This window comes from Pholcus phalangioides, unplaced genomic scaffold, assembly GCF_987345545.1.
Source record: "Pholcus phalangioides strain wild (caught in Gottingen) unplaced genomic scaffold, Ppha-v1.0 ptg000017l_1, whole genome shotgun sequence".
NCBI classification, from domain to species: Eukaryota; Metazoa; Arthropoda; class Arachnida; order Araneae; family Pholcidae; genus Pholcus; species Pholcus phalangioides.
This window is the reverse complement of record NW_028301610.1, coordinates 5,553,070-5,572,964: the sequence shown is the minus strand read 5'-3', so window position 1 is coordinate 5,572,964 and position 19,895 is coordinate 5,553,070. Positions and strand designations below refer to the sequence as shown.

General features: G+C 34.1%; 1 protein-coding gene across 3 annotated transcripts; it reads left to right on the top strand.

Annotated features, from left to right (window-relative positions):
• Nucleotides 1-1,031: 1,031 nt before the first annotated feature.
• Nucleotides 1,032-18,661, top strand: LOC149072147 (uncharacterized). Of its 3 annotated transcripts, none has more exons than XR_016194341.1 (8): nucleotides 1,032-1,133; nucleotides 1,869-2,012; nucleotides 5,239-5,422; nucleotides 6,447-6,583; nucleotides 9,703-9,828; nucleotides 13,548-13,626; nucleotides 14,259-14,371; nucleotides 17,763-18,170. XR_016194341.1 is itself a non-coding variant. In XM_089246214.1 (7 exons), the coding sequence occupies exons 2-6, from the start codon at nucleotides 1,899-1,901 to the stop codon at nucleotides 13,623-13,625; spliced, it is 639 nt and encodes a 212-aa protein (XP_089102340.1). In that variant the 5' UTR covers nucleotides 1,040-1,211; nucleotides 1,869-1,898; the 3' UTR covers nucleotide 13,626; nucleotides 17,763-18,170. The 3 variants fall into 3 exon arrangements, 1 of the variants encoding a protein (XP_089102340.1); XR_016194340.1 differs by having other exon boundaries at nucleotides 1,040-1,211; nucleotides 17,763-18,661; XM_089246214.1 differs by lacking the exon at nucleotides 14,259-14,371 and having other exon boundaries at nucleotides 1,040-1,211.
• The last annotated feature ends 1,234 nt before the right edge of the window (nucleotides 18,662-19,895 follow it).

Sequence of the window (19,895 nt, the reverse complement as noted above, 5' to 3'; positions counted from 1 at the left end):
TAATATATATATATTTTATACAATAATTTTTCTGTTTATTTTTAGTCGATTTGCTGTCGAAAAATGCATTGATAAATTGGAGAAATATTTTACTAAAATTTGAAAAGATGATATTTTGAATATTTCAGTTTGTACCGAATTTATAATGTATTTATATTTTGACGAATCTTAAAACTTTGGTATATAATAAATCAATTAAATATTATGACCAAAAATATGTAGAAAAAATTATTAAAACAAATAATAATGCTCTAAAAAATGTAATTCCTTTTAGCATATCTTTCTATACTCTTCTAAAGTTCTGATATTTAAATAGATGTTTAAATATTTCATAGTTGTTTGCGATTGTTAACATGCACGATATATTTTTTCATACTATAATTTATCGGGTTATTTTTAGTCGATTTACTATCGAAAAATGCAGTGATAAATTGGAGAAATTTTTTACTAAAATTTACAAGGATTTTCTATCACATTTTCAGAAATTTGAAGTCGTTATCTTCATTTAACTGTTTGAATATTTAAGTTTACTTTCAATGCATAAATTTGCATTGGAATCCCAATGTCCCGTATTTATCTCGAGCAAATATGGTCAGCTTACTTAGAATATTTCATATCTTCAGAAAGGGGTGATTGATGACGTAAGCAACCTTCAAACCCCCTTCCCCTTTGTCATCAAAAGTCAGTAAATCCGAAACCTCCCCCCCCCACTTGATGCTGACGTAATACTTGAATGACCCCTTTTCGTTTCCCCTTCGGATTTTACAAACGGAGATATTTCCCACTGATTTAACATTGCATGCATGGGTCGAAAAAAATAAAATCTGTCAAAAATAAAATAACTTTCAAAAAAAATTTGAAAAACAAAATATTTTGATAATCAGAAGTATATTTGTGGCATATTCTCAGAAAAAATGATAAAAGTTTTGTGAATTGCAAAAAAAAATTAATCAAAAAACAGTAATTTTACTTCGTTTCAACGGGAGAGGGTCACGTGATGAATCGGGTGACGTCACTTGATTTTCCGAAAAGAGTAGCTAGAGAACGGGTTATAGGGCTCCCCCGAGTGGAAACGTGCACGAGTATTTTTCGTATTATTAGGGACAGAGAGATAGAGCACGAGTGTAACGAAGGCAAATACATTTTTAATTTGAAAGGTTTTCTAATTGGCAGTATATAACTCGAACAATAATTTTTTTTTCTCCATTGGAGTAAGTTATTGACATTCCTGATTATTACCGGCATGGCCCGGGACAATTCTCATCATTTCTTGTTTTTTCACGCTATAAATTCAATATCGAAGGGGCCCCACCAACATGGCCCCTAGGCTGGAATCTTTTGCGGGCCCCTTCTGTAGTTAATTTGTCGCGTGAAAAAGCAAAAAAATAATAACCGTCCCGGTGCCTCAGGGCTAAAGCCCTGTCAGCCCGGGGGGGGCGGCATGCCCCCCAACATGGGCGGAGATAGACTTGGAAGTCTGGGGGCAGGGGCGTAGCCAGAAATTTCGTTCGGGGGGGGGGAACCAAAGTGATAGAACAATGAATTTTTCCATATTTTTCCCTTTTTTCGGTCATTTTCTCACATTTCGGGGGGGGGACCAGACCCCCAAGTCCCTTCCCCCGCTACATCCTTGTCTGGGGGCACGACGATGATGTTAATTCATATATACATTAGATCAGTCGACTGCACCTTTGATGCTGGGGGAAGCAATCCCCCCCCCCCCCATGCCCACCAAAGATCCTAGCCTATGGGCCCTGATCTAGTATGTAGGGTGGGCATGGTTACGGCATCTTTAATAGATCTTAATTACTGCTAATTTCTTTTTTGTAATCATTTTGTGAAAACTAAACTTGCATTTTTATTCCTAGTTCAACTGTTGAGCGTGTCCAGTAGATGACATGGCCGGAAGAGGAAGAGGTCGTGGACCTTCATTGACGTTCGATCTCCAGTCTTTGGGAATTACTAAAGGCGAACTTACAGAAACTGTTGTTGAACCTCCACCATTGTATCCGGTAAATTCTCTTTATTATATAAGGGCGGGGGGGGGGGGGTTCTGATTTTGAGAAACAAACCACATCACAGAATATTGAAATTAATTCCCAAGTCACAAGTTTGTGCGGGGAACGAACTATTGGAGCTGTGACTTGGTTTACTTTTTCTTTCTACAGTTTAGCACTTCTAGATTGAATATCTAGACTTGAGTCAGAATCATGGGCGGAGATACGGGTGGAGGCATTGTTCCCCCAGCATCAAAGGTGGAGTCGACTGATCTAATGTATATATGTTTATATGAATTGACATCATCATCCTGCCTCCCCCAGACTTCCAAGTCTATCTCCGCCTATGGTCAGAATTGTTGAAAATGTGACTTGCATCACTTTTTCCTCGTGCATAATTTTCACGAATATAGTAGAAGTCTTTATAACAAGATCACAACATAGGAGCCTAGGTGGCCCAGGTACCCTTGAGCACCATTTCCAAAAAACTGCCTGGAGTGACTTGCCCTCCTCACACGAGGATACTCTTTCAAATTGATCTTGAGTCATCGTCGTCTGAACTTGCGCAAGTCAAGTTGCCTGTTCTCCCTCGCATAGTGTGACTAAAAAAAAATCTAAAAGCCCATGTAAAATGATTGGAAATGACAGTCTTTAGTTCACTGCATAAAATGTACCTCTTGAGTTATAAAATCCAAAATTGGGTAAAATATTTTATTTTCTTTCATCAAATATTCAAACAGAATTATTAAATTTTATAGTCAACTAGAGAGTAAAAGTGATGAACTTATTCATTTTTCCTGCTGTGGCTGATATTTTGGCAGTAGATGACATAAAAATGAAATTGACACACCACTGAAAGTAACGACAATTTTATGTCTTTTGGAATTGATTTTAATTTTGAAATTTGTTGAAATCTTAAACAAAACAATTTTTTTTCTCTAAAATATTTTTACCTCTTAAAATTCTTACATTTGAAATTTTAGTTTTTTAATGTTTTCGTTTTTCTAAATATTTCTGGTGTTTAATTTCCCAATGTTTCTCCTCTTCAGTATTTTTTTCTCAGAAATGTTTCATAATTTTAGTTGTATTTTTTGTGATACCTTTAGAAAAATCTTATCTTAATCCCCTTAAATATTTTCCATAATTGTGATGAACTTCGTGAAAATAATGTATTTTTATCAAAGCAAAGTTTAAAGATACTGATTTTAAACTTTTACAACTGGTCCAACTTGAGAAACTATGGGTCCAAATTAGGAAACTAGTTTCCTAATTTGGACCAATTTCACTTTTTTTGGTTTTCACAATACCGTTCAAGTATGAAATGAGATATAAAGTTTTAATAACCATATTTTTAAACATAAATATAGTACCCAACATCCTACTCAGTTTGGTGATTTTTTGACGAATAGTATTACAGTAATTTAGCAAAAATGTGCGAAGTAGTCAAATTTAGGCTACTTTCCCCTACATGTCTGAAATGCATTGTTAAGGAACCACAATAACTAAAGTAAACATTCTAAAAGTTGTCATTAAGACCCAAGAAGCATTATTTTAAGACAGTTTTTTACTCATTTCGGTATTTGCTCTGACGAAGGTATTTTAAGGTAGCATATCATATTCGACCTGACTCGAACATTAGCATAATTATATACACTCATGTCCATAAATTGAGGATAATGCCAGCTCCGTCAAATAAAGGTTCAGAAACAAAACAAACGTTACTTATTCATAAAGCCCATTTATTAAACAAAAGATAAAGAGCAAAAACGATGGTGTATGTATGATACCATTCATAAAAACTATGATTTTTGCTCCCTGGAGCAATTGTAAAAAATATCTCCTTTACAAAAACTTACTATTACATGGTTGGTATGATGGTTAACACATTGTATGTCTCCCATGCGATGAAATACAGTCCGTACAACGCCTAGGCATGCTGAGTATCAAATTATCAATCTGATCTTGGGGAAGATCACTGCACTCAGCAAGCAATGTTCTCCAAAGTTCCGGTACACATGTAGGAAATGGTTGACGGGCTGCAACTCATCTGCCAAGCATGTCCCACACATGCTCTATCAGATTCAAGGCAGGTGAGAATGCTGGCCAAACCATACGGGCTATATCCTCAGATTCAAGGCATTCGTTTACGATGTTTGCTCGGTGAGGACGGGCGTTGTCATCCATAAACACAAATTCTGCGCCCATGGCACCCCTAAACAAACGTACGTGTTGTTCCAGAATGATGTCCCGATAAATTTGGGCTTTCATGGTTCCGGTTTGAACATGCAGATCTGTTCTGGAACCCAGTATAGTTCCACCCCAAACGAGCAATGCTGCACCACCGTAACGGTGTCGTTCAATGATGTTGTCTTGGTGTTAACGGGTACCTGGTGTTCTCCATATGAAAGTCTGACATGAATCAGACTGCAAGCTAAACTTGGACTCGTTGGAAAACATCACACAAGCCCACTGTGACGATGTCCACATTGCATGTCTCTATTCCAGGCTAGTCGCTGCCGACAATGAGTTGCCGTGAGCAGAACACATCTGACAGGCCTGCGAGCATATAGACCAATATCTCCCAAACGTCTGTACACGGTTTGCCTTGAAACTGTGGTACCCGTGGCTGCAGATAGCTGACGAGACAGGTCGGATGCTGTGCTCCGTCTGCTTCTTTTGGCAGTTACTGCGAAATACCGGTCTTCATTCGGCATTGACCTGTACTGTAATGTCTACTGACATTTCTGTTATCTTGGAATTGTTGCCAAAGCCTAGAGATGACACTTTGGGCAATTCCAAGTTCCTCGGATACTTCCATCTGAGTACGCCCACATTCCACGCGGCCGATAATTCCACCACGTAAAAAATCATCCACAAGCGTCCTCTGTGTCATAACTATTCGTTTATGGCACTGAGCGCCTTACAGAACTCTTGTGAACAATTTCACTTCTTTGCCACCATTCCTTATATACCCCCCTCTTACACTCTCGTCATTGTGACATACTATCGCATCATCTGGTGGCTTCCTGAAATTTGCATATCATTCTTGCAGATGTGTGTGATAATTCTACAGGTGAAATTTTTACTTTAGATTTCGATTTCTGTGTGATTCTGAATTATCCTTAATTTATGGACATGAGTGTATATAATTTGGCAACGGTTTAAAATTGCTGTTTTGTATAGTATTAATTCTTACCATAAATAAACATAATATCCAGTGTTTAATTTTGAAAAATTTTAGCCCCTGAGAGTCAAACCTTTGCAGCCTTTGGATAATGAAGAGATCAGATATATGGTGAAGATCAAAGAAAGAATGCAGAAGTGGAACAGGGAGAATATCTGCATAGATATACCCGAGAAGAATCCAATTGAAAAATACTCAGATAAATACAAAGTACAAAAGCAATCAAAATATATTGAATGTGGTGAGTGCATATATGGGACTAAAATATTTCTTATAAATTTGAATGGAATACAGTTTTTGTACCAAAAATATTGCAAAGCGTATGTCAGTGGGAGAGCTAAATTGGGAAAGGCACCTTTTTGTGTTCTGGATTTAAGCACGAATTTAGAAAGTATTTCAATAAAAAATTAAATTATTTATTTTATACTTTTAGTTCATCTTTAAAAATTAAATTAGTTTTTGATTGATTAAATTCTAATTTTTTGATTGATTTTGAAAATTTAAATGATATTTTAGTATAGTCGGATCCTGTTTTAACAAATGCTGTTATAGCAAAAATCTCATTGTAAAGACTTTTTTCCAATTCTTAAATAAGTTTACATAAGAACAAAGCATTGCGAATTCCAATATTATGAAATGAAAATCAGCAAAAGAGTACAGAATGTTCTAAAAATGATCCCGTAAAATCGGTTTCAAAGAATTATATTTATAACTTGTGATTTCTACTTGCAAATTAACTAACAGAGAATTAACTGTTAGGAAAGAATGATTGTTCTATGGCTTGTGGGCGTACAGGAAGAAACTTTAGCCAATATGATGCATGAAAAAGAAATAAGATCTATGGTAAGCCAGTGCTATGCATTAGAAATGTTTCATATTTATTCTATAATGAATGGCCTAAAAAGGAAACAGTTTTCAATTAAAGAAAAATGTAAGGTTATTTCTGAAGTTTATGCTAGAGCAAATTAAAATATTAAAAATATGGCATATCTCCATCTACTTTTTAAATATTTTCGACAAATAGGGCAACTGTTGGAGATTCAAATTCAAATAGAAGTTATAGGCCCCCTTCATTTGGCAGAACATGTTGCGTTCACCCTGTATATGCCACTTCTATCCTAAGAGAGTATTAATTGTTTGTTTTTATGTATTAAAATCTTGAAATTCTGTTCTTTTAATGTTAAATTTTCTTCTTGGGATTAAAATGAATCGTGCATTATTTTTGCTCAACTTATGTGTAATGCAAGGTGTTTTTATTGATTTAGATCCTAGTTTCTTTCCTGCTGAGTTGTTTGAAGATGATGATGCAACTGAGAGAAAAAAGAGGAGAAACATCAAGAAAGTGCCTCCAAAAATTCCTGTTAAAAAAAGAGCAAAAAGTACTGAGGAGAGTAATATCCAGGTAGGGTTTAAAAATGATCACAAATTCAATTATTTTCATACAATTTACTAATGTAATTATGAGAAACATAGCTGTTGTTTACTTGTGCTATACAGTACACTCGAGAATCTGGCCATGTGCTGCTGGTTGGATCCGTTCAGTAATTCATTGTTTTTGAGCGGGTTTCTTAAGTAACAAAAAACTTGGCCCCCTTTCCCCACAGTGATTTATTGATCATGGAAGAATCTACTATGGAGAATCAGCAACAAGCAGTCGTTTTATATTTTCGCTTGTCGTTTTATATTTCTGCAGAAATTGAAAAAAATTGACTGCCAAATTCAAAACACAACTGATTTTGATATGCTGCATTATACAAGGTGATTTAAAACTCAAAAGTACAAACTTTTAGTAGAGGTAGAAAACAAAAACAAAACAGAATCGCATAGGAGTGTATGACAGGAAACTCCAACCTGATCAACTGGATAATAAACGAAGATGCAGAAATTACAAGCCAATAATGAGTGGAAAAACTATTTAGCTATACTTTACATGAGGACAGTATGTGTACATGTTAAGTTTCCACAACAAGTGCTCAAAGTTCTTACCACCCACAGTTATGTACAAAAGAAAATTCTTTTGTGATACATTCCTATGTGATTGTTTTGTTTTTGTTTTCTACCTCTCCTAAAAGTTTGTACGTTCAGTTTTGAATCACCCTGTATACAGTATGTGTACTAAGCAGTGCCTCAATCCTTCAGCATTCATTCGATGAATCAATATTTTTCCAGCATTTGCATGCGATCTTAATCTTGCCAAAAATGCATATCTGATTGAAAATGCATTCATTCACACATTTCAGGTAGTCTTCTTATGATGAATCATCATGTTTCCAATATTTGTTTGCCCGGCATGTGCAGCAGGGGGAAGTGGGACCCCTGAGCAGAGATTGTGTTTTTATGAAGTGAAAAACGAACTTCTGGAAAGAAAAAAAAATTATTCCTCCGAGAAAATCCTGTATATGCTCTTTTATCTGTGTCATTCAAATTTCATCATTTGCTTGAAACACAAAATTACTTTTTATTCTTGTTTTATTGAATTTTTTGTATAAAAATTAATATTGTACTAGAATATAATTTCTCAATCCTTTTGACATCCATCTAATGAATTTTATCTTTTCTATCTGGGACAAAAATGTGGGGATGGTTCCTTTCCACTCCCTTCCCCATTATTTCAAAGGATGCATAAACTATCTATTTTTGTCTGTATTGGAAGCTTCGATGTCTGAAAATGTCTTATTGTTTGCTGAATATGATAAAAATAAAAATGTGCATTTATGAGTTTTAATTATTTCTTAATTTTGTCCTTTGAATCTTAGTGCAAACCATTCCGTATATATTTTCTTAGGCCAGCATTACACTATAAAAGTTTTAAGAATGTTCTTTTATAAAACTTGAAATATGCAACCAATAGGCTGATTGGTTGTTTTTGTAAAATTTCTAAAAAGACCTTTTATAAAACTTTTATAGTGTAAATCTGGCCTTCAAAGCAAATATCTTTTGCAGGATGTTTTCTGAAAGGGGAATGCCTCTTTAAATCTTCACAATTGTTTTGTCAATATAGCCATAGAATCAACAGGGGTGGTTTTATAAGGTTTGATTGCAGTTCTAATTGTTTTTTGCAGGGGCGCGGTAGCCTGGTCGATAAGATGCTCGCCTAAAGTGCCAAAGGATGTTTAGAGGTGTCGCGAGTTCGATACCCAGTTCGTTCGTCCTTGTCAGAAAACTTTCCTGACACAGGGGTACAACAAAAAACGGCGACTTGACCGCAGCAAAAATTGCTACCGCAGGGAGTCTCCCATCGAGGGGTTAGCGCACCAACCTCTCGATGAGTATGAAAAACAAGCCTGCCGTTCGGAATCGGCAATAAATTGTAGGTCCCAGTCTAATTAGCCCTCGTGTGCAGAAAATGACCGTGGTGCGACAAAAATGATCAAAATGATCAAATTGTTTTTTGCACTTATATCATTCTTTTAAATGGTAATATATTTCAGAAAATGAATTAATATTATTCAGCCAGCAAAGATTTTTCGTTTACCAGACCACTCATGTCTGTGGACCAGTAGGGTCTTGGATTCACTTGCCCCATGGGACCAGTGACTTTATTTTTCAATTCTAACGCTGCACTGTATAAGAAAATGTCTGAGATAACTAAATGTGATGTACCAAAGAAATTTGTGACACAGCAGAGTTCATTATTCATGATATTGAGTTTATCCAATGATGAATTAATGAAAGAATAGTTTATTGCATTTGTTACAAAATGTATTTTCAGTTTTGTAAGAATGTAGCTAATTAAGTTTTTATTCCCTAATTTTAAAATCGTTTATTTATTTTAATTTTTTTTTTGGAAAATAAACTAGTGTATCCTGCATGCAAATCAGGTTTAATTTCATCTAAGCACATCACTTTTTAAACTATTGTGGCGTAATTGTGTATTTTTAAACTCTATGGCATAGTCGGAGATAGACTTGGTAGTCTGATGATGTAGTGTGGGGATCCAGTGTATTATTACTAAAGAGCATGTTTCGGCCCAGAGAGCCGAATGACCTGTATAATTGAGCCAAGCAGTTTTATATATGAAACCGTGTAGCTGACACGGCCAGTAGAGCTCGCTCGTATGTTCTCGATTACCATTACCTTTTTTTTATCTTCATCGTATTAATTGTTCAAATAAATATTTTATTATGTTCGCGGAGAGATTTCAATATATTTGTCAACGTCATCGACCCCCCTTCTTTCTACCGCCACAGTAGTTCTAATTATGACATGATAAATAAATATTTAGCATTAAGTCAGAATAATTTGGTGATCATCAATAAATAACAGGTTTGCAAAAATGTGTCCAATTGCTTCTGAAGAAAATGGGATTTTATGGATTGGTTTTTATTTACCAGTTTTCAAGGTTTTACCATGACATATGACCAAGTTCATTTATAATGAATATTTTTGCAATTTCTTTTGATTTCATTATGAGTGAGCCCAACTGTATTTTTATACCTGTATATACAGACAATAAAACACTATTTTAAAATCAAAGTTATAAAGTATATATATATAGTTAATCCTTAAATGCCTATTCAGGTGTTAGATGACTCAAAAGAAATCGACCACGAAGAAACAGAAGTTAAGAAGAAAGCAGAAGGCAGTGATGATGAGAATTCGGATTCAGAAAATGAAATTGCTGTGGACTCTGAAGAAGAGATAGAGGTTCTAAAACTTTATTCATGTGGTTATTAATGTTTTGTGATTTATAGGAAATTTTTAGATACCCCCCCCCCCTTCAGGAAGGGGACAGTAGCCCAGGCCAATAAGATACTCTCATACTGTACCAAAAGATTTTAAGGAGTGTCCTTAATTCAATAAAAAATGGAGGTACAAAAAAAACTGTCAAGAGGTCCCCACAGATTAGATTGCTATTACAAAAAGTTTCTCCACCATGGAGGTTGGAGCACTAATTTTTCTACGAGACAAAAAACAAAAATAGAATGCTGATAATATTTGAACCCAGTTCAGAATCAGCAGTAACTTTTACGTCTTGGTTGAATAGCTGTTATGTACATTAAATGACAGTGGCGTGTCAAAAATGAACCGCTTAACCCATTCCTTTCCAGGTTTAATTCATTCTGGATTTGAGGGTAAAAAAATAGATTTTTGTGAAAACTTTTTTTTTACTTAGAAAAAAAATTTCATCTGTAAAGTTGGCTTTCTAGCTACACTGCTTGAAGTCCCTCATTTAATTTTAGTTTCCACTTAAAAATTACAGTATATGTAGTTTTACATTGAACACATTTTATTCTTTCCGGTATAATTACAAAATCTCCTTATCATTAAATGTAACTATTGAGCTGAATTAGGTATGACCCGCGTGCATATCACATAAACCTTCAGAACTAGAGTAGCTTTACATTTCAGAATTCTCACACAATTTGAAAAACATGATTCTGAAATATCAATGATATTCATTTCAACATTATCTGAATCACATTCACTCAAATCAGAATTGCTAAAATTACATACCAGTCATGACAGAAAGCTAATAAAATAACAAAAAAAGAAATAGTTAAAAAATATGTTTGCAACCTTCCTGCACAAAAACATTTTCACCTAAAATGTCAGAGTTGTTAATGTTGCTGCCATCTGTTAGCTAGATAGGTGACAAAAAGTGAATATAATACAGATACAAAACAATTTCAGACAGACAACTTGAGTAATATAAGATTTCTCTGCTCTCAAGTTATACCTCATATTGGCTATAATGAGAGATCTCCTGTGCCAGAGCTCAGCTCAGGTAAAGCCAGGAAGGGTTGATAATATATTGAATTTTTTCAACCAGGCAATTATAATATAGGTCTTACTAATCACAATAAACAGACAACTCTACAAGTCGAATGAAAGACTTGATGGCCTGTCAAAACCTTATAATTTTGTATTCATTATCCTTTATTTTTCACTCATTTTCCTGTCTTATGTTGCTAAATTTCTAGAATGTAGCAACTAAAAACAACTGTTCAAGCAAATATTTGTTTATGTTCTCACATTTTTGTGTGTTATTAAAATATCTAAATTCAGTGATCATGAACGGAGATGCTTCTTGCTGTGGAGGCGTGAAAACTTTTGAATTTTTACAGCAACTTGATAATGAACTTTTAACCATTGTCTTGATAGGAGTAGGATATGAGGAGTGTGGTGTACAGTAGAGTCTCAATAATTCAAGGTTCCTGATAATCCAAGATGCAAATTTTTCGAAATTCTTTTTGAAAAAAAAACTTTCACCAAGAAAATTTTTAATTTTGAGTCATTTTTCCCCAAATGCAAGTAATTCCAGTTTAAAGGAGGTCTTAATCCTTTGACAGGGGTCTGGTGGTTTCCCAGGCCAGAATTTTTCACAGGCTTCTGTAGTAAATTTATAAGTGTAAAAAATAACATTTATATTGGGCCTCGTGGGCCGCAGCCCCTGCCAGCCTCCTTTATGCAGAGTCGACGGGTCTTGACAGTTGTATAATGGATTAAACTGTTGAATTTAAGGCCCATTTACACACGGTAAGTGATTAAGTTGGTAACTAAGTTTTAAGTTGCACATTGTTCAGAAAAGTGTCCACACGATAAGTAGTAAGTAGATGCTCATTGGATAATTTTTACGGAGGCGAGCGCAGTTGGCACATGCGCGCTACATTCGACTCCGAATCAACGGAGAGACAGAGACGCAACTTGCGGGAGAATAATAATGATTTTTTATATATCTGGCATTCAAAGAGGTGTTTTTTTTCGAAGCTCATAGCTTCCGCAACAATGGATGAAGATGATCCGGTAGAACTAACGAATACTGTGATCAGAGCCGCATTGTTTTTTTTTAATAATACATTTATTCGCTTTCACTTATACAAGAGGGGAAAAAAGAATACACAACATATTATAGACTGATGTAAATATCGATTATGATATTTTAATTGAAGTTATAGAGGAGATAAATTATGTACGCCGAAAAGATTATGGGAGAAGATTCTTGGCGTTTGTAGGAAATTCGAAGGGTTAAAAATTAAATAATAAAAATCCATTAAACAAAAATTATTTGAAATTTTATTTTTGTAAATTTAATGCAGATGCTATCTTTGTTAAATATTTGATTATGTATTTTTGCAATAGATGACAGCAAATTCGTTCTGGATGAGAAAAATATTTCCCCCCCCCCCCGTCAAGTTTTTAATTTTTTAATATATAATCCACACCAGCTCCTGGCAGCACGCTGACAGAATATTCCAGTTTCTACTATTTCCAACATCGACCAATTTTTAGCTTGTTTGTTAAGGTAGTTTTCATTTCTATAGTTCAGCAAACTTTAAGGTTATGTCCTCTGGCGACTTCACCATTTTGTATTTCTGTGGAATTCTAGCGAAATGGTAGAAGACGGAGCATAAACAGGTTCACGCTTGAGATCAAAATAAACCCCTCTGTGAGAGAGCAAAAAGACCCCTCCAGAGCGGCAGGTCACGCCCACTGACACATGCACATAGGTCTACTTAGCCGAAAAAAATAGAACCGTTTTTATTTCACTTAACCACTAAATCACTGGTGCACTTGTCAACTAAAGCCGTGTAAATGGCCCTTATCGTCTGCATACATTGTAACGTACTTGGCAACTTAAAATTTAGTTACCAAGTTAATCACTTACCGCGTGTAAACAGGCCTTTAGGGCAAAACCAGTAGGAAAAGGTACCCCCCAAACTTAAAAAGTAGTTTTCTATTACATTTTCAGACAATACAAGTTTTAAGTAATCTGAGATGGTCTCAATCTTGTTTACCTTGGATTATCGAGACTACTGTATTTGTTTTGGAAGCTCATGTTAGGAGAACTACTAAATCGAAAAAAAAACAACTTTGATAACCATTAATGTAATTTATTCTATTATACATGGACAGTATAACGAAACAATCAAGTTTGATTATTACATCAAAATATGTCTTAATAAAAATGTGAGGGGGAGAAGAGACATATCTCTCTTAATGTGCTTGTAATCCACATTAATAAAATTAGTCAATTTGTTTAAAATTTTACATAGACTTTTTAGGTGGGCCTTAATGCACTTATAAAATTCTGCAAATTATTGGTTTTTTTGTATCATTTGAATCAATGTTTTTCTCATTATTATTTAATGTTTGTTCACTTTTACCAAAACTGAATTTTCAGGGATATTTGCACTAATATTTTTTGTTTGCAAGTATGTTTCGAAGCAGCTCATTTTTTTACATACACTATATCCCTGGTGAAGCTTTTTTTTTTACTAGAGGTTCTCTCTCCCGTGTTCAGGGAATACATTTTTTATTCTATTGAAACCCTGTCTCTACTTTCAAATTTCCTTCTTTTATTCAGTCTTATATGGCCTTGACTTTAATTTAAAAAGAATTTAAATGCCTTCATTGTTTTCTAGGAAACAGATTATGCTGAGAATTATTTTGATAATGGAGAAAATTATTTAGATGAAGATGATAATCTTGATGACGACTAAGGTAAAGTTTTTGTCATTCCCAATAACTTTATAGTTTCATGAATAAATCATTTTCTTTAAATTTTAAATGATTTGAAATTTTTAATGAGAACATTTTTTTATAAAGACATTATAAAGCATATTATAGCCGCTGTGGTGGTCGAGTGGTTATATTGCCGGACTCGTGATGCGAGGATCCGGGTTCGAACCCCACAGTGGTGGTCGGCTGAAGTTGGTTTTCTGTGGTTCCCAACTTCAAGGCGCAAATGCGAGCCGATCTCCCCGTTAAAAAGTCTCGCCACAGAGAGCAACAGTCCTACAACGGTAAATCATTCAACCATAACACTTCACTCATAGTTAGTAAAACTGGGGACAGATGACAGCACTACACATAACAAGCATTACACAGGAACAAACTTTACGTCAGGTTGCACTACACGTACACGCACATTCCCGCATGTACCGATTCGTTGGGGGGTTCCGCGGGGGGGGGGGGGTACATGGGCAATTTGCCTGTTGTGGCGTTGTAATTGTATTTGTATTTGTATTATGGACACCATTCAATGTACAACACAGTTTGTTCCTTCTATATTAGCTTATTTCTATAAATATCTCAAAATTATGCTTAAAATAGCTTTTTATTTTAAATTATAGGCCACCTGGCAGCCATGTGGTTAGAGCACCAACCTCATGGTCAGCAGGCTTGGTTTGAATCCTGGCTTGAGCATGGAGGCATATGAGCAGCTGGTTGGATTTGGCTTTAAACTGTAGGTCTTGGGTCCAATTAGCCCTCATTCACATACATACATAGTATGAAGCAATGACCAGATGTTTTTTAATTAAATTTTTTTTTTTAATTTGTATTCATTGTTGCAATTCTCCATAATTTAATTATTTTGCTTTTCTAAGCTACTCCCACTTTTGATAGTCAAAGATGCAGTTTTAGTTAGAAATTCTGAAAGGGGATAACTTGGAAAAAAAGAGTAATTTATGGACATTTTGCATCAATCCTAGGTTTTCTTCAGAAGGATAAGAAAAAAAAATAAACCCAATTTCTCCAGCAGCAAAATAAATTTTTTTGAATGAATTAATTATTCACACAAACTTATATAAATAAATCTCATCAATTTTAGCTGTATGATTAAATTTAACACTTTTTAATTCTGTCTTCAATATTGATTCTAGTGAGTGTGGATGCTTTCTTTCCTGAAGAGCCTGATATGATAGACTTATCATACTTAACCTGAATCTGATAGCAGTCAAGATTCAGCTGACGCGAGCAGCATTCTTCATCTCTCAATAAAAACTTTAGATGCAAAAGCTAGAAAATTTTCAAAATCCCTTACAAATTTTAGAGTCATTAGGATAGCTTTTGTTGATCCTGATGGCATTTTCATTGTGTTATCAAAATATACTTATTAGTGCGATCTGGTGAGATGGATTTGAGCATTTCTTCCATATTCGTATAATCTACATCAGTGTTTCCCAAAGTGGACAATATCGCCCCCTGGTAGGCGATGGAATGGTCCAGGATGGCGATAGAAGCTAAGGATATAGCATAGGATCCTATGGGTTCGCTTGAGTTGGGGCACGCTGAGAGAAAAAAGTTTCTGAAGAAGGGGGCGATGGAACAAAAAAGTTTGGGAAACTATGATCTACATGAACAAATCCAATTGATTTTGCAATTGGATTTGTTCATGTAGATGCATTTTCATTTGCATTTTTAATTATGTCATACCTTTTAATTTGCACGCTTATTTCCAGGATTAAAATCACACTGCAGACCAAATGTTGTGAGTCTAAGATTAACTTTTCAAAATCATGTAAAATGAAACCTTGTAAAGCGAGGGATGCCTGTATTTTAGTAAAAAACCTGTAATATTTTAATACTCGTATCATAACGAACTACAAAACATTCCCATAATGGAATTCAGGAAAAATTTTATTGCTTATGCATATTATTTCATATGAAATGTTTATGCCTCTCTTTTGTAGCAGTGAACGAAGAATTGGTTAACAAGTGGAATTTTTCCAGACATTAAATTTATACAATAACTTTTTTCCATTGCTCCTAAAAAAGTCCAAGTATGAGGAAAAATGCTTATGTGAAGATTTTGTTCTACTGGCTGGAGACTGATGGATATACATGACTAGAACAGAAGAATGGTCACAACATCAAAAAGTGTATGTGACCATGAACAAAGCACCGGGCTTAAGTAACGTGCTTAGTACACTGTTCTAATACCCATTCTTCGTCAGTTGTAGGTTTTAAGATTAATGTAGGTAAATGTGTGTGTGTGGAAGTGTTACAATCTGATATGCAAATTGGTATATTATGTAATTTGATATGCTAATTGACTGCTGACATCATCGTAATTCACTGTGTATAAGGAAGATCTTTTTCTTTACTTCCATTCAAGTTTCCAATCTTTGTTCAATTCACAGTGCTGGTCACTTGAGAAGCAATGTCTGTTTTTAGTTAATCTTAAATGTTTTGTTCTGCATTACGTTATACATGTTTTTAATAAATTAATAAAAATTGCTACCGCAGGGAGTCCCCCATAGCACACCAATCTCTTGAGTATAAGAAACAAGCCTGCCATTCGGAATCGGCAATAAATTGTAGGTCCCGGTCTAATTAGCTCTCATGTGCAGAAAATGACAGTGGTGCGACAAAAATAATCAAATGATCAAATAAATTAATGTTAGCTGCCACATTAGCAGCATTTATTATACCATATTATTACCATACCTTTGAATATACATGGATTGATTTTTAGTAGCGACAACTATTTATTTTCTAGATATGTAGTATTCATACAAGGTTCTAAGTTTTACAGTTTTGCGATGTAACCACCAGTGTTGAGTACAACATGTTCCTAGCAGTTTTGGATTCCTTTGTCACTGCCTAATCTTTGGATTGTGCAGAGTGAATTATTACCTTACACGCTTTCGCGTTTCTCTCTGAAGTCTGTTGCCCACCTTACTACTGTTCAGTGAGGTGATGCATTGCAAGCCCCTTGCAGCCCTTGGTGACACAAGTTATCTGCTTCCAAATTTAGAAGATTACTCACTAGCAGCACTAGTTTAACAGGCAACAAGCAATTTTTGAGAAACAAACTTCACGTTAGGTTCACAACACATACATACATGCACATTCCAAAAGTGCTCATTCGTTAGAAATTCCATATGGACAAGGTGCCTATGTGGTTTAGTAGTAGTCATTGGTGACAGGTTGTGTATTGCGACCTCTAACATATTCAATTTTTAACCAGCTCCTCTGCTCTTGCTTTGAAAATATTGTGACAGTATTATAACTGGCTTGTCCGCAACTGCTCTGTTCCTATTATCACTGTGCTTAAATATGGAGGGCAGGGGGGCAATTTCATTTGCTCTGAGAGAGGGTTGGCACACACTTAACTTCTGATATAAATGACATGGCCTGGCTGCATTTCATGGCATCGCTATAGCACTGTTGCCACTATTAAAAAATCAACCCATATAGTTTGGCTATGGAAGTCCAGGGAAATCTCTTGGAGGAATAAAATCAATTTTTTTTTTGAATTTCAATTATTGTGTAATTATGTAGAAATATAAGATGTTTAAGTGTATTTTTGTTTATATTAAAAAACTGAAAATTCTGTACAAGATGATGAAAGTATATTTCAGCCCACTCTTTGGTGTAATATTGACATGTTGCTACACCAAATTTGATCACATCTGGATACTTTTAGTATTGGAGCATTGGGTTATGGTAATAGGGTTATTGGTGTGATTGTTATGTTCTGATGCAAGAAATGCAAAGCGTGTAATCATGCCTTTATTATAGCTTTTGGTTAACAAAGAAAGAATATCTTCACTCACCTTATTCTGGCTCTTTTCTCTTCTAGATGTCTCGAAATGAACGATAAAAAAAAATATTAAAAAAAATCAAACAATTCTTCAGTTTGTGGCATTGTGTATTTAAACTAAACTATAACAAAATTACAATTACACTAATTAACTAAATTACACTCAAGCATAGTATAGGACTAGTCTCCTGCAATGTATCAATGTTTGCATCATTACAGTTAATATTTTTCATTTTGGGGGTTTTTATATATTATAATATATACATGTTTATATTTGAAAATCATTTAAAGTTTCGATTTTTTTCAGGTTTTATCAAGCTTTTGAAGCAGCTATTTGATCAGGATTTGATTGGGTTTTGAATTTCTTTGTATATACTGGGAGTTATTTTTCAAAACAATTGATCAGTACAAACAATTATTTTCAAATTAAGTTGGAGAAAATCAATCTTGTGAATTGAAAAGTTCCTTGAACTAAATAAAATTTATTGGTGAAAATTAGTAATTGTTTGCTTCAAATTTGTTTAAAATGTTTGCAAAAAATTCATAAAATGCAATATCTGAATTCCATATGTTTTTCAATATTTTCATATTTTATTTTGGTATAAATTGTGTTGTTTCTTTTTGCCAAGTTGTGTGTGGTTGACAAAAAATGTTCTTACATATGTTTGTTCTGTTATTAAAAGAGAATGGAATAAAATTGTGTTTCTATGTGTTCACCAATTGTTGTTTGTTACTTTTATGTTTATTACAAAAGAATCTGTTCTATCCAGATGTCCAAATTATTAATGATTTTATTGACCTAAATAGAGATGCATTTTGTAATCATATTTGTTGCTTAATTTTTTAGTTAGCTGATTTATGTCTTTAATGGTTAATTTTTCAGAAATTTTTTTTTCTTTCTCTATTAAACAAAAGAAAGCGGTGGGGGGGGGGGAAACTTATAATCAACAGTTTGGTTTTTCTACAGCCTGTGTGTGTTAATGTTTAATTAGTTTATACATTCTTCACATTCAAAATGAAAAATCTGAATGATGTACATACCTTTTTATGATCATCAGTGGCAGAAACAATGCTGCCAACACTGATGTAGTTAAAAAACAATGATGTGAAGTTTCTGACTTGAAATATGTATGATTTCATTTAAAATACAAGATTTTGATGCCAAAGAAGTGAGAATAAGGAATTAAAATATTCAAGAAGAAAAAATGTTTCTTTTTAATTGTTTTTACAGTTATCCCTATTCTATTTCAATAATGTATTTTAAAGAATGATATGCTACAGAAGAAATCAGAAATATTTTAGCTTAAATTTGAGTAATTGAAAAGGAAAATATTCATGCACAAAAAAAAAAAAATTATGCGTGTCCTCCCTCACAATGTTTATAATAGCCTTTCTTGCAAATGTAGAATAGATGGCTAACAAAAAACATGAAACTTTATTTTCAGATTAAAATGCTTGTATAGTCTGTCAGCAAAAATAATGGTAGTGCATCTTTTACGTGAAGTTTGCATAGTAAACCAGCCATGGGTAATCTGCATCATCTGGTACTCTTTCAAAGAATCCAAACAATCGTGCTAGTTGATCTGGAAACACATCCGGAAAATCTAATAGAGAGAGTTATGTTAAATTAATCCATTTTTGAACTGCAATTTATTTTCAGGCGGCACTGCTCAGACATACAATTTTATGGTGAGCTGGACTCGTCATTTCAGTTCAAGGGGTTAATAGAATATTTCTAAGCACAAATCACAAGTATGCATTGCGAATGCATGTAGAAATTTCAATGTCTATTAGTAATATATATAATCATAATGGCTGGAATAATAAATTTAGATACAAAGTCTGTAGAATCAAAGTGTGTAAAATCTATGTTATACTGTATGCACAGTAATATGATAATACAAGTAATAGAATGACAAGGAAAATATACATACTCTGTTTCCAGGTGTTGGTAAATATGTTGATACCATCAGGCTTTTGCCTGATTCTCTCTCTCATTAGAGTACAAGGATATCCTGAAAGTGTGAAATAAAACAGAATTTCAACTTTAATTTAATAAATTTAAATTTCCTTTTTAATTTTTGTGATAATTTGAAAATGAAACTTACCTGCACCTTCTCTTTCTGAATAGAAGGACTTACACATTGAATAAGGCTTTTCTGTAATGAAAAAGAAAACTGATTATTAACTGTTGATGGAAAAAACCTTTGAATAAGTTATGAATTTCAAATAAGACAAAACGTGAAATTTCCAAATTATGTGTAAGTTCGCATTGTAAGAAATATATTTTTTGATTTCGGAAGTTTGTATCATCATAGTACAGCCGAACCCCGTTATAGTGAACCATCTGCAGACCCAATAAAAAGTTCACTATATCCAAATTTGTTGAAACATTGATATTTCTTAGATTTGATGGTGGTTTTGTGGAAACATTCACTGC